Raw genomic sequence first — 15071 nt, forward strand, 5'->3', positions numbered from 1 at the left:
TTGGTCTGTGAAGTAGTCCAATATCCAAGCAGCCAGATGATGGTCCACTCCCATGTACACCATCTTATCCCTCAGGAGCACAGGTTGGATGGTGTTAAAAGCAGAGGTGGGAGTAAGTCACAAGTAAGTCTCAAGTCATGAATGTCAAGTCGAGTCTTTTTTTAATATTTGTCAAGCAAGTCTCAAGTCTTAAATTTGCGACTTAAGTCTGACTCGAGTCAAGTCAAGTCCCCCATCTCTGAGTTATTTAACTCAAGTCCGAGGCAAGTCTCAAGTCATGAATGTCAAGTCAAAATCAAGTAGAGTCTTTTTTTAATATTTTTAAAGCAAGTCTCAATTTTGCGACTTAAGTCTGACTCAAATCAAGTCATATGACTTGAGTCCCCCATCTCTGGTTAAAAGCACTAGAGAAGTCAAGAAACATGACTCTCACTGTGCTCCCAGCCTTTTCCAGGTGCGAAATAGCCTGATTTAGGTGGATGATGACAGCGTCTTCCAAGCCAATGCCAGGTTTGTAGGCAAACTGAAGAGGATCCATTGATGGGCTCACCAGAGGTCGGAGATGAGTGAGCACCTGCCTCTTCAATGTCTTCATCAGATGCGAGGTCAGTGCTACAGGCCAATGCAGGTAGTCGGAAAAAATATTCTAACAAGAAACAGTATTTCTAGTAGGGATGGAGTGATTTCAGGAATCTGAGAAAAAATGGTTTTATAGGCTTACTTTTGTATAAAAAACACGCAGATACAACAAAAAATGTTTCATCGGGTTTCACTGCTAATGACATGAAATATAGGGTGTTGTGTAACAAAATGTTTTTCAGCAATAATAATTTGTGCACGTTGTCCATCAGAAAGCTTTTTTTAAATGTGAATCTGCTTTAAGTTAAAACCAAAACACATTTCTTGAGGCTGAATTCCCTTTTTAACAAATGAAGACTAGCATGGACTAGCATGGAATTTTATAATATTTTTACTTACATGGGTTGCAGTTTAACCTTAATATAATTTTGTACAGTGAAATGGAGTAAAGTTCCATATATGAGAATACATACAAGCAATAAATTATACACAATTAAAAGTAGATTTTCCATTTATTTGACAAATATGGAGTACAAGCATGATTAGCATGTTTTTTGCTAATTAGCATGAAAACATGTTTATATAAAATAGTATAATAGTGTCATCAACTATAATGATATACTTTGTGTGTAATATCTAGCCAACTTTGTTTCCCAACAACTTTTCTCCAACAATACCTTTATTATTATTTAATTACTTTTATTATTATTTTTTTAATCCAAGACCTTTTAATAAAAAGCATTAGCACTGCATTTAGCTAAGCTGTGCATGGATTTCCTCCCAGCTCCCTAAATCCTCAATAAATGGATAGGCTATGCTAAATTGCTTCTCGGATTTAATGAGTGTGTGCAAATATCCATGTTCATGCCATTGTGATGGACTGGTGTCCCATCTAGAATGTACTACTTGTAGAAGAAAAGAGACACCAGAAGAATAAAAAAACTGACCAGGAATACCCAACAGGTCCTTGGGACCAACCCAGACTACCTGGATCTGATTATTCAGAAAAGGATGCTTATCCTGGACAATGTTTTTCACTTCCTCCATGACTGTCTAACTAATCAGCAGCACATATTTACTCAAGCACAACACCAGCAAAACACAGACTGTCTACAGTTATACATTTATTCTATGTTTACATATATACTTTGCACATTGTATACTTCAGATTGTCTTTACTTCAGTTTATCTTTACTGTTCTGGTTTTTATTATATTTACTAATATATTTCACTGTCACTTTATTACCGGGACACTTTATTTCACTTGATATTTTATTTTATTATATGTAGCTGTTACTTATTGACTAACAGACAAATGTGTTACGTGTAATGTCTATTGCTGCTCTGCTCCTATGATAAATAAATTTCAATAAAGGGATCAATAAAGTACCTTATCTATCTATCTATCTATCTATCTATCTATCTATCTATCTATCTATCTATCTAAAATATATTGTTTTTCAAAATTGGTGTTGGACAATAACTTCAATAGTACTGTTCATAATTCAGTGTAAAGTAAAATTTTAATTAAATAATTTGAATAGTCTATAGATGACAAACATACACACATTCATAGTTGGCTGTTGTTTGGAGTAGCCACATTACAATATAAATTCAATTTGAAAAGCAAAAAAATATTTTTCCAAAAGAAATTACTACATGAAGTACAAATACATGTCTTTCGTATATTTCTAACATAATTAATAACATATCAATGTTAAACACATCTACAGTAATTCAGCCCATGTAAGATTAGGGTTTGGCAATGGCAACCAAACCACAGGTTCTTCAAATGGGCATATGAGTTCAGTGTTATGGCATTTAGCATTTGCATTGGCGTAACCTACATCTGTGTCATTAATAGCATACACTCCAACCGCACCGTCTTCAAAGCCAATATAAACACACAACCTCTTAGAGAGTGTTAGAGCAGTAACATTCTTGCATAAGTAAAACTTGCCCACCATCTTTCCATTTGTTACCTGAATGATAACCAACATCTGCTTTGTATGAAGGTCACAAGAGTAATTCTGACACTTCACTCCTGGGCTGCAGATATATACTATATATTTACCCAAAATGTCCACAAATGGTTGGCAGACTGGTCCCTCGGCATTCACTGAGCACAGTTTACCTTGGCAAAGGTCCAAGACGTTTATCTTAGATCCATCTACAGAAATGACACCATAACGTCCATCTGATGAGAGCTTAAAGAGCTGTGGTGGATGCTCAAAACACTCTAAAAACTGGAACTGGTGGCAAACAGTGTTTTCTGTCAGTCTCCATGAGTACAAAGCTCCTGAACTGGTAATCACAATCACATAGTCTGGATAGTCAGACAGCACTTGGAAGGCAGCAACACTTGGCCAGTCAGAACAGAAGAATTGTTTGCTGACATAACCAGACCAGAGACTGACTGCAAGGAGAGCCCCTTCATTAATGCCCAGAAGGAAAGTACTTTCTCCAGTAATGACAGCATCTCTGAGATAATGGTGAATTGTACAAATCACATGTCCATTGCACAACTTCCAAACCTTTGATAACCCTGTTTCTGAAAATGACACTGCAAAATGACCTTTTGGAGTAATCAGTATGTGAGATGCTTGGCTGCCATGGATTCGGTAAATGTTCTCAGGGGTACTGGTATTCCAAACATAGATATCACCAGAGGCGATGGTAACCAAGTAAACACTGTCTGATGAAAGAGTCAAGCTCTCTACAGGACCTTGGTGAAGCAGGTTGCCCTTCACTTTCCCACCCAAAACTGACCACCTCCAAACCTGCTCAGACCCATCACTAGTGTAAAAGTGCTCCTCATCTGGTTCCACAATGACTTTTAATACTTTCCCACCAGATTTTGGAGTGGAGGCAGCTAATGAAATAAGGTCCATGTCCCAAATGACAATGCCTGTGGTTGTCACTGCTGTGAGAAAAGTATCCCCGAACTTGACAAGTTTGAAAGCATGGCTACTTCTTATGTCGAGGTTTAACAGACATTGACCTGAGACCCAATTCCAGATCAAAAGCGATGGGCAGTTCTCCATCAAAGCAATGATGAAGTGTGCATCTTGATCAAGAATTGCTTGCACAAATGTTTTACTTTTAGGTGCATTGAATTGCTCTTCAACAGCTAACAAATATCCATGAATCATATGAATTTGTTGTCTTTTACAGATGAGAAGATTGTTTTCAATGTGGTCTATATTTAACACCTCTTTCTTGTTGCAGTTCTCCTTCATTGTAATAAATATAGGCTTTTTAATGTTCTTGAGATCCCATACAAACACACTTCCTGTGCAGTCAATACATGTAATTGTTGCTTCGTTCTTGTGAACAATGAGATCACACAAAGCTGTGCCTAATGAACAAACAAAGGAGGCCAAAAGACTACCACTTTGGGAGTCAAATATACTGACCGTACCCTCGTTCTGCCCGCAATAAATCCTGTGACCATCACAAGTAGACATACATGTTATACCACTTGAGCAGTGGAATGGAGTAATTTCTGTTCCCTTAGTGAACACTCTGACAGAATTGCTATCCTTTGAGAACACAAATGTCTTGCCACTGGCCATCAATAAACCCTCAATGCCCTTTATTGGTTGTTCTGTCTGTTGGGTTTGAAGTTTCTGGAGGTACGTTGGAGCATTCATGTCCAATGACAGGAGGTTGCCACTTTGTGTAGAGAGAATAAATACATTTGCAGAACATATGACATCTGTAAACTGTAGTTCAGAGGACTGGGAGACTTTGTAGCCCTCTGAATCACTTTCATTCCAGCTCCAAACAGAGCCATTGCTCTGAATCACTACCACATAGCCAGACTGAGATACAGCTGCTTTTGTAATAGGAGATACTTCCACTTCTGGGACTGCCCAATGTGTGGCAGGCACAGAGGGTGTGGGACATAATAACATATTCACTCCAAGACGTCCCACTGAATCGTCATGTCCTGCCAGGTTGACAGATTCCTTTAATTCAGGAAGAACTTTGAAAAAGGGGATAAGCTTGGCCTGCATTACCAAAGCAAAGTCAGCAGAGCAGTTTCTTAGCAAACAAGTTGTACTTTTCAGTATAGAAATTAGGAGTCTGAGTTCCCTGGAAAACACTATTTGAGATGTCTTCTCTAACCAGAATACCAACTCATCTACTAATTCTGCACAGATCATTGCATTAAGGAACTCATGTGACATCATAATTCGAACAAGCTCCTCAGTATTGCCACTCTTCAGTAAATGGTAAGGCAACTCTTGCAATTTCCTTAGATTGGGATGTGCACACTCAGATGAACCAGATGAAGTCACAGCAGATGTGAAGGGCTGAAATGTCCAAGGTTGACCAGGAACTTGCCTGTCAGCATAAATTTTCAATGGCTTGACATTTTGGCTGGGACTTGAAGCAATGAGCAATGGCTTAGATGTACCGCATGCCCAGTGGCCACTAAAATAGTTTGCGATCAACGAGTGCAGTTTTTGTTGATTGTCTTGACACAGGTACCTCTTACAGATGACTAAGATAAAGTGTCTGTTGACCCAGAACAGAGTTTGTGTCCCTAATATGTTTTGTGGCTTCAGAAACCCCCTCAGGTCTAAAAGTAACATCTCTACCACAACCTCTGGGACTCTTAACTTATATGGTGCATAGTTGTCTGCTGGGAGGAATGTAAGGAGAACTTCATCATCACAAGACAGAATATCAGTCAATTCACCCTCTGTCAAACCAGTCTTGGACAAGGTGAGATATTCTAGACTTCTGGTGACTATTAACTTTCCATGCTTTTCTTCAAGGTGGTCTAGAAACCGTCCAATGTTTATGTGAACCCCAGGGACCAATGTGTCAGGTGTGATCTCTAAATCTGAACCCCAGTAACACACCTGTCTGTAGAGAAGCTCCACATACAATGGAAGATCACATTGTTTAAAAGCTTGATTTACATACATCTGTTGGCCAGATGTTATCTTTCTTTTACCTGCCAAAAGGAGACTTGTCAGCATCTGACTGCAGCTCTTGCTAGTTACTGGTTGTAGATCAAAAAACAGTGAGGATTCAGGGTAATATGTCTTTATAGCGGAGAGAAATCCAGACTTTGTTGGTGTAGATGAGATTAGGAGCTTAACATTAGAAGGTAATTTCTTAGGAAGCCAGGCTAAGTCCAGTGGTCTATGTGTATCATGCATTTGATTAAGCCCATCTATAATGAGGATTAAGTGATTTGGAAACTGTGAATGTGTGGTTAGGAGGTTGTTCAAAGTTTCTTTTAATTGAGAGACATCTTTGAGACAGTCATTGTACTGCTGACTGTGCCATAAAGCAATTTGATGGCATATCACACTGAGTATTTGCTTCAAAGAACTTTTAAAATCTACAAAGTGTGCAATAACCACAGGGTTCTGGTCCTTCATCCATGTTTGAATCTGAAAGAGAAAGTTATGCTATTATTTTTAATACTGTCTACTTTATGTATGCACAGTTTAAATGAGCAAATTTCATGTAATTAAACCCATATACTTAAAAGATTTTTTTACCTGAGTTGCGCAGTGGGCCAAAAGTACACTTTTGCCTGTACATGGCCCACCAATTAGAATAAATGGATATTTTGTGTCTTGCTCCAAGTAAGCTCTTATATGGCTGACTTCTGTGCGCTCAATTCTGTATAGAGTGGAAAGGACATGACACAGGTTTTTCTGCTGGGAGAATGAATCATGGATTTGAACTCTTTCATTCACAATACTTTCTTCTATAAGACCTATAAGATCTGAATAAAGCTGGTGGTTCAGATCTTCAGCATAGCTCTGTTTATCATCACACTCTCTGTTGTTAGTGGTGGTGTATATCAGGGCCTGCTTGGTTCTAACCAGGTTTGGTAGGAAATTATCACAGAGCTGTGACAGTCGGAACAATTGATCTTGGTCCTCTGGATAATTTTCTTTCTTCCTCTGGTCAGCATGTTTACCAGTTTTGTAAACATAACAAAGACACCTTTTGATATTAGAACCAGATTGGCCATCCAGTGCAAAGCGGAGGTCGTTCTCAAGCCCTGAAAATATGTTAAGCAAATTCAGCTGTCTTTGCATTTCAAAATACAAAATACCACCTAGGAAAACAAAACATTCTGTGGAAACATACTTACTTGATCTAAAATATTTCTCAGCATTTTCTTGGTCAATACTGCCCTCTAGAACACACTGGGTGATAACATCATTTAAGAGCTTCCTCCCTTTTGCAAGTACATCATTCCAAGCATTTTTGTCAACATTCTGCCCTGGCTAGAGGCATAAAAGCAACATGAAATTATGTATTTCAGTCATAATTTAATTTAAAAACTATTTCACCTTTCTTCCACTAACCAAAATACTCATTAAGGCCTTTACCTGGGAATTATATTTATGATGTACACGTTGACTTATTAGGCAGAATGATGGTGGTATTGTGTTTTCATCTTGTCTGTAGCATTGCTCTAGGTCTTTAGCTCTGAATCCCATCTCCTGGCAAACCTGTAGCACCGTGAGGAACTCAGAAAACTCCACCTGTTCTGGTAGACATGCAGCTCCATACTGCACCCCCACCAGGCTCTGAAAATCACAGGCAGAGCAACAGATTAGTATGTGAGAACATATTTGCCCTCTTGAGTAGTGTTAGATTACACATCCGACAATGTAAGAAAGAAAAATAGCTAAATGGTTTGGTCAAACTAAATTGGATAATCATAGCTTTCTGAGAAATGAAAGGACATAATTCTTATTAGGATCTTACATTATCCATCATTCAAACTCTTATTACTTGACTAGATTCATGAATAAAAGCTAATCAATTTTAAGGTAAATATTAAAGCACGTAATTGCTTTGGTGTTGTGTTATTTTCTTAGAATTCCTATGCTGTCATCTAAGGTATCTAAAGTGTTGCATTAGTAGTTACTACCAGCAAGTTCTTTAAATAGATTTTGTTCTTTAAATAGCTTTGACAGCGTATCATTGAGAAACACATCTATGTGAATGTACATGTATAAATAAATACAGTTGGAAATGAAAAAATAAGCACACATTACCACAAAGAAAGGGCCCAGTGAGTTCTGCCGACACTCCTCGATCAATTGCAATCGCACCTGCTGTGTTGGCCATTTATCTGGGTTTGGATCTTCATAAGGGTCAATAACCTACACAAAGGATCCAGTCAATATTGCTTAACCTGATTCTAAATGAATCCTGAGTTTACTCTATAATAATGACAGCTTATTAAATGATAATTCTTTTGTTTCTCTATTTGTTTGCTTTTAGTAACATATGGTGCTTGAACAATATCAGTGTAGAATCACATAGAATCGGATATTAATAATTAAAAAGCACGAATGATTGGACAGAATTAAAAAAATACCTCCAGTGAAAAATAGAGTCAACTAATACAGTTACTCCTCTCATGGTCAAGTACTTGTCCTTGTCAAAAATTTGAACAGCACACAATAAAGTAAGAGAACATTAAAAAAGAACTGCATAAAAATGACTTGCCCTGAAGTCTACTCCATGTTTACGTCGGCAGTGGTCCCTTATTCTAGGGAACGCGTTCTCTCTCAGCACCTTCCTTTCCATTACAGAGTCTGAAACACACAGTCAACATATAAAAGACTCTTGAACATGTATGTATACAGACCAAACATAAATAATATAGATATACGTATGCAACATAAAAATCCATTCTTTATGGTACAATGCATCAAAATTCTGTAGCAAACTATTATAGTGTGCAATCCATACCTTATGTTTTAACACCATTTTATACATGACAACTCTAATCGCACACACATACAAAAAAATGCACGTACCATCAGGGTTGGAACACAAGTAAATTTTTACACAAGCCATCTGTTAATACACTGATCCAGGAATTAATCTCAGAAAAAGAAAGCAAAAATGAAACAGACAGATAGATCACTCATGTTTCTTGTTACACTCTAGACTGAAAATATGGTCTGGGTAAGAGGGATATGGGAAGGAGCTGCTCCTGCAACTCTAAAGCTCCTCCTTCATTTCCTGGAATTTTGTCTTAATATTATATGGAAATGTGGGAATTCCAACTCTGACAGTTTCTCAACCTCATCCACAGTTCTGAATTTCATCTCATCTACAGAGTTCCACAGGCAGGTCTTTACCACCTCAGCTCCAGGGTCCCTGGTCTAATCCTGTACTTAGGTTACTGTCTGTCCAGAGGGTCTTTTAATCCACCATAACCGTCTTCAGGACCTATGTACTGACCCACAGTCTTTTTCTAACATACTGTAGCTAGCTGGTTCTTTTCCCTAAAATATCAACATACGTATATGATATGTGAGCACTAAAGAACTTCTGTCTTCACAATGTATGTTTTAGACATTTTAAATACCGTGCTATAAGATTTCACAATTCTTATTCTATTTAATTATTTTAAACCTCATATTTTAAACATCTCAGTTTGAATGTTAACTAGTTTAACATCTCACTGCTTTAGAAGCACTTTGTGTGCACAGCTGATGAAGAATTGATATTTTGTCTGAAATATGATTATTGTACTGCACTGCAAATTTCACAAATTCTACATTTATTATTAAAGCATACAGAAAAACAAAATCCCCTGCACTTTGTATTTTATGTAGTAATCTAGCAAAATACAGCTATAAACCTAAACATTTGATAACTTAAAACAACTTAACAAGTAAAACATTTTTATCATTTATTATGGTATATATGTATTGAGGTATAGGGATGTGGTAGCATAGTGGTTAAGGCGTTGGACTTCTGATCGGAAGGTCATGAGTTCAACTCCCAGTTGCTGCCACTGCTGGGTCCCTGAGCAAGGCCCTTAACCCTTAATTGCTCAATTGTATGAATTGAAATAAAATGTAAGTGACTCTGGTTAAGGGTGTCTGCTAAATGCTAGAAATGTAATGTAAATGTAGGTTCTGTACACAAACATACAAGAAACCAGAAATAATTTTCTCATTTTTTTATTTAACATTTGTACACAATAAATACAAATTACTTTACAGCTATTAATATGCAGAAAGAAATGTCTTGACCTGTTCTCTGTTACTTCCACTTCAGCAACAGTTCAATGTTATTACATCATCTTTTTCTAGCATTGTCTTTCAAAATAAAATAAAAGGCATTTAAAAATAAAATGATGTGTATGTGGATGAAGCGAAAACTGTTTTAAAGGAAACTGGTAAAGAAGAAGAAGAAAAAAAAAAACAATCTCTGAGAGGAGCTTTCTGACATGATGGGCCATAAACTTCAAAACAAGTTTGATAACATTTAAAAGATCTCAATGAAATCAACACAAAAACAGGCTGCAACAAAAAGACATAAGGGCAGATATGCCAAATTTGTCCACTCTACTGAAAGAAACTCCAAAACCTACACATATCTGAACCTTCCCTCCCAAAAAAAAAAATCTTTACATGCACCATGTTTAAGGTGACCTTGTTAACTTTATTTAAGGTGACAGTATTTTATTGTTAATAACACTAGTAATACTAATCTCTAGAAAATGGGCGATTTCTTACTCCTGGAGGAAGAGAATAAATAGCAGTACTGAAGTCTTTAGCAGACAAAACCACTAGGGCATAAAACACTGAATTTAAAAACAAAACAGAACAAAACAAAAACCCACACACATATTTAGGCAGCTATGCTACACAAGGGTCCTTTGATGGGATGCAGACTAAAAGTCAGGTAAAAAGCCATACAGCTTTGGAAAAGTGCTGAGATTCGCTCTATGCCGTTGAACATAGGCATGTGCTGATACCTTGGATAAACGTAAGAGTATTGTGTCATTTTTAGAAAAGCAGGCCACAATCGAAGATATGATTTTTAACAGAATGTTTCTGAGTGCATACCTGGTCCACAAAATTAGTTTTATGATTGCACTCAAAAAGGTAAGGCTTTCTCAGACATCCTGTCAAGTTAGCATATTTTGCCAGCTAGTATGGAAATAGTTTGAATGTTTATGAACTTCACAGAAGAAATCCTGTCAGGTTAGCTCTTAGCCAGCTAACAAGTGCTACATATGAATACTGTGGACATTTCTGGATATGAATTCAATAATTTCAGACAGAATAGTTCTTATTATACCAGCTAACTAGTTTTAGATGTGAATATGGTGAATATCTATTGATACGAATTCAAAATCTTCTCAGAACTTCTGTCCTATATAAAAAAATCCAAAATCCTCTCAGAACTCCAGTCAGGTTAGCTCATATTTACTCAGCCAACTAGCATTCGTTCATGGATATGACTACGTCAGGTTAGCCCATGTCATCTGGCTGACTTAAAAATTATTTGAAAGTACATGCAAATGCCAGTTACTTCTTTCGTCCTGCTTGAAGCTTTCCAAACATGGATTTAAAGAGGTACCTTTTGTGATGCTATTAAAATGTTTTTTTTTCCCTATGTGAAAGTGTGAAAAACATAGTGGACATATTATTTAATGTATTATGTGGTATATATGCAATAATTGAGGTCAGGCAAATGTTATTATTTAAAAAGAAATTCAGCACATGCCTAGTTAAAATATGGTTAAGAATACAGATATAAGCTGATAATTGAAATAATAATAATAATAACAATAATAATAATAATAATGATAGGCATTCAGTACTTCAGAATGAAATGGGAACTGACCATCTGATTTTAATGAATTATGATTTTTCTAGAAGAACAATACTATTCAATGTATGAAAAATAGAAAAAATAGCTTCTCCTTGTACAAAAGAAAAAGCACTTAGGACGCTAATTAGTATGAAATGGCCAGGACCCATCTGCCAACACACTCCATTAGATTGAGGCGGTGCTATTGTGATGAGAAAGTAAGATAAGAATTAGGAAGAAAAATGAAGCACTTTAAATAATGCTTGCAATATTGATTGGCATTTGCAAACAGGTTAGACCACATGATAACGGGCTAAAGGCTCGCCCCCAGGGACAACACATGCCAACCCCCCCCCCCCCCCCAAAAAAAAAAAAACCCCCCCATTCTCCTTCCTTTTGACGACTAAATATTAGTTAATACGTACAAATGGCAGTCTTCGTAAGGACGAGCTGAGAGGCTATTTTTGATGTAATTAGTACTGTACTCGGATTAACACAATATGGAGGAGTACTGTGTTGGCTAGAGGAGCGACAGGTGAGGAAAAAGAAAATGAAGGATCCAGCCCTCATTCTCTTGAACTTCCTTTTACCCCTTCCTACCTCGCCAGTTTACCCTTTTATACACAACTGCCTTTATCCTCAATTGTTCCTTTATATTTCAAAAAGCATCCACTGTTACAATATATGAAGAAATGTTGCACATATTCTGAACATTCCTATGACAACAGTAATGTACTGTACTAATACAACATTAAATACGTATGGTAGGACTACGCGTGGCTGAAGACGGGGCAAACTTAATCACCCACACCCACTGTACACCAAACATGCCCCCGTAAATCCCTCAGTAACCTCTGGATATTGCATTTGCTGCTGTTGATGAGCCTGCTGGACAGATATATGTGCAAGTTAACCAACCAGGCTTTATTACTTTTTATATTTTCTGCCCTCTTAAATTTGTAGAGCACAGCATTTGTAACTGGGAATGCTACAAAGTTTTAGCTCTACAAATACAAACACAATGACTGGTTTTGGCATGAAAAGGGTTAAAAGGCACCAAACAGTCTGTGACGCCATAAGAGGTGCTTCCAGGATTAGCAGGGAGGAGTCTTTGAAATGCAGTCCACCTTGTTCAGAGTGCTGGAGGGGTGGGTAGAAAGCCCAACCCCACTGAAGCCAGTAGGAGCTTGAGGTCAAATGTAGATGAGTCCTCTAAAGAAAAGAGCGGTGCTGTTAGACAAGCGTGATCTCTACTTCCTCCGTTTTGTCCACTTGTCTGCGAGAGTGTTGTTTTGGAGGAGGCGGAGCAGCACGGACCTGAGGAAGGGGAAGAAAAACAAACGGTGCTCATTAGTCTATTATGTTGTTGTCATTTCATGGCAGATACAGATTGAAGATCCAAACAATTTAAACAATCTACGAATAAATACAATAAAATAAAAGATTTTTTAAAAGAATAGCACAAAATTGTATTTTTCATTTTGGCTTATGAATTTTATTACTATAGCATTTAATGTTCTAGGCATGTCTGATATTTTACTTTATACCTTTTTCCATAATGATTTCTTTTCTTTCAATTACGCTTAATGGTAGAAGAATGGGTAAGACGGGGTCATTTAATTTTTATGCCATTTTTGCATGTCCAAAAATGTAAAAGGTTTTGTATGTGATGGGTATTTAGTAGCACATGTTCTGTTATATGTTTTCAAGTATGACAATAACATGGCATGGCATCCTCTCAACATACAGCACTGTAGAGTAAATAAGGTGTGGTATTGGACAAAGTAAATAAAAAAGCTTCAATTTCACAGATGGCCCAACAGATGGCAAATTTTATGCTTGATTACAGCTTGACTTATCACTATTAGGCTCTAAAGCTGATAACTAGTGTAGTTTGGCTTTGTATGTAGAATTCTAAACACTGTACTTAGCTAAAAATGTGGAAGAGTGTTACGAGGGGTTACGTACAGGTCGCAGTTTTCCCGAGCCAGATGCATCAGGTGTGAATCTCAGTGGTTGGGGAAAGCCTGGGCTTTCTGGACTCACACCAGAACTGTGATCTTTACAAAGACAAAATTTTTTTTAGAATCTGTCAAAATCAAGACTTCTTTTGAAATGCAAGGCAGCACAAGTGAAGAAAACTAGACTATATTTGGGTAGAGATTCTTACTGTGTGTCAGGGCTTTGTGCAAGCCAGGTTGCTTGTGCTCTCCGTTGACGGACGGTGAGCGGGGCAGGTTGAGGGTGGGGGTACAGTCTAGGGTGCAGGGGGGTTGATCGTAGAGGGGTAAAGGAGGCAAAGATGACTGTAGTTTCACACATGATGACACCTGTAGAATAAAGCAGAAGACATGTTAATGCTTCAGAGGGCACGGTTATTTATACAGGAGAAAAGTCCACATGCAGATACATAAAGCTTAATGGCAAGTTAAAAATTAATTAAATGGCATGAATATAACATGATAACCTTTGTGGTTGTTCTTTCTCTAGTGTCCTCACACTAATCACACTAACCAAAAACAAAAACATAAAATAAATCCTGACATCAATATTGACCCAATACGAAGATCACATTATTTGCTCCAAATGGCTCCATTATACCACTATTTTATTAACATTTTACTTTTACTGTAGTACATAAGTATGTGACCTCAGACACAGCTACTGTGTGCTGCATCTGACAACAAATCATTAAATGTCATTACACTGAATAAATCTCTCATCAGTTGCTGAGTGTAAAAAAAATTTAACTTGATTGACAGTAGCATATTATCTGTCTGTGTATTTATAGATATGAGTGACTGGCCTATTTAAAGGATACAGATATTCCATTTTATTAACTTAGCCACCCTTAATTTCTGGATTCTTATCAAGATTCGAATCTATTCAGTGAAGTACTGATGACAGAGGAAGTGGCTGTCGACTCATTTCAGATGTGGCTTTTTAAAAGCTGTCTCAGCACGACGATAATTGCTGGAAGGAAGTGGGCACGCCTGCTCAAAAAGCCCCCAGACATATCGGGCATCGGAGGCAGACAGGAAAAAGGCATGCCCAGTTTATCTGGAGCATGTCTGAGCACTGCTGGACAGGGTGTAGTGTGTCTGGGAAGTGCCTATAATTTACACATACCAATGTGAATAAGTGAACAATTTTCCATATATAGTCAATGGGAATGAAACTATAACTGACTGATGCACTGCTGTCCTACCTGAGTATCCAAAGCCCAGTGTGCGTCTCCGTTTTCTGCGGTCAGATCCTCCACCAGGACTGATGGAAAGACTCCTACTCGTCCGTTAAACTCGCCTTCCCAGAATCCATCATCCTCCTGATTGTCTTTATTAAGGATACGGATAACGGCACCCTCAGGGAAGGACAGCTCATCATCTGTCTGGCCTTCATAGTCGTATATGGCCTTTGCAAAACTCACTAAGAGAGTGTGGAACAGAGGGAAAGATGAATCTGGGTGTGCCAGTATAACCATAGGATAGTATACCATAATGAGGAAATCTATATGAATAATAAAGTTACAAAAGAGTGATATGGTGCTTTAAATGTTTGAAAACACAATGGTCACCTCTTTATACTATACTCTCATGGTCAGACTTTTCTGTGTGTACATATGCACGTGATTCACATGAACAGTGGCAAGAGACCAGCAATTATTATCTCAATTCTAGTCAAATTAGCAATGGAGGCAATAAAGTGACAAATCCAAAGCTCAAAAGATTCCATGTCCAATCCTATAGAATAGTGGTTCATAGTGTTCTCTTGGCATGTCTTCAGGTCCCTGCTCACAACTTTGTTTCTTACCGGCAATTAGTTCCTATTTACTGTGTGATGTGCAAAAAAGGAAGTCCATTAAGTGTATAACCATG

The 15071-nt window shown here is 37.6% G+C and overlaps 2 protein-coding genes across 3 annotated transcripts in view; both read right to left on the bottom strand.

Annotated features, from left to right (window-relative positions):
• Positions 1–2083: 2083 nt before the first annotated feature.
• Positions 2084–8547, bottom strand: LOC132851023 (NACHT and WD repeat domain-containing protein 2). Its single transcript, XM_060877570.1, has 7 exons — positions 8397–8547; positions 8083–8171; positions 7626–7733; positions 6951–7151; positions 6710–6845; positions 6105–6616; positions 2084–5993 (listed from the first exon to the last, which is right to left on the bottom strand). Exons 1-7 carry the CDS (start codon positions 8434–8436, stop codon positions 2307–2309), a joined length of 4773 nt encoding a protein of 1590 aa, XP_060733553.1. The 5' UTR covers positions 8437–8547; the 3' UTR covers positions 2084–2306.
• A 3040-nt stretch (positions 8548–11587) lies between these two features.
• Positions 11588–15071, bottom strand: part of LOC132851024 (F-BAR and double SH3 domains protein 2-like) — a 90839-nt gene continuing 87355 nt past the window's right edge. Inside the window, exons 17-20 of one of the 2 annotated variants that reach the window (XM_060877572.1) lie at positions 14405–14622; positions 13367–13526; positions 13165–13256; positions 11588–12513 (exon numbers count right to left, since the gene is read on the bottom strand). In XM_060877572.1, coding sequence (XP_060733555.1) covers positions 12430–12513; positions 13165–13256; positions 13367–13526; positions 14405–14622 — 554 coding nt within the window. In that variant the 3' untranslated portion in view covers positions 11588–12429. The other variant, XM_060877573.1, reaches the window with a different exon arrangement.

This window comes from Tachysurus vachellii, chromosome 9, assembly GCF_030014155.1.
Source record: "Tachysurus vachellii isolate PV-2020 chromosome 9, HZAU_Pvac_v1, whole genome shotgun sequence".
Classification (NCBI taxonomy): Eukaryota; Metazoa; Chordata; class Actinopteri; order Siluriformes; family Bagridae; genus Tachysurus; species Tachysurus vachellii.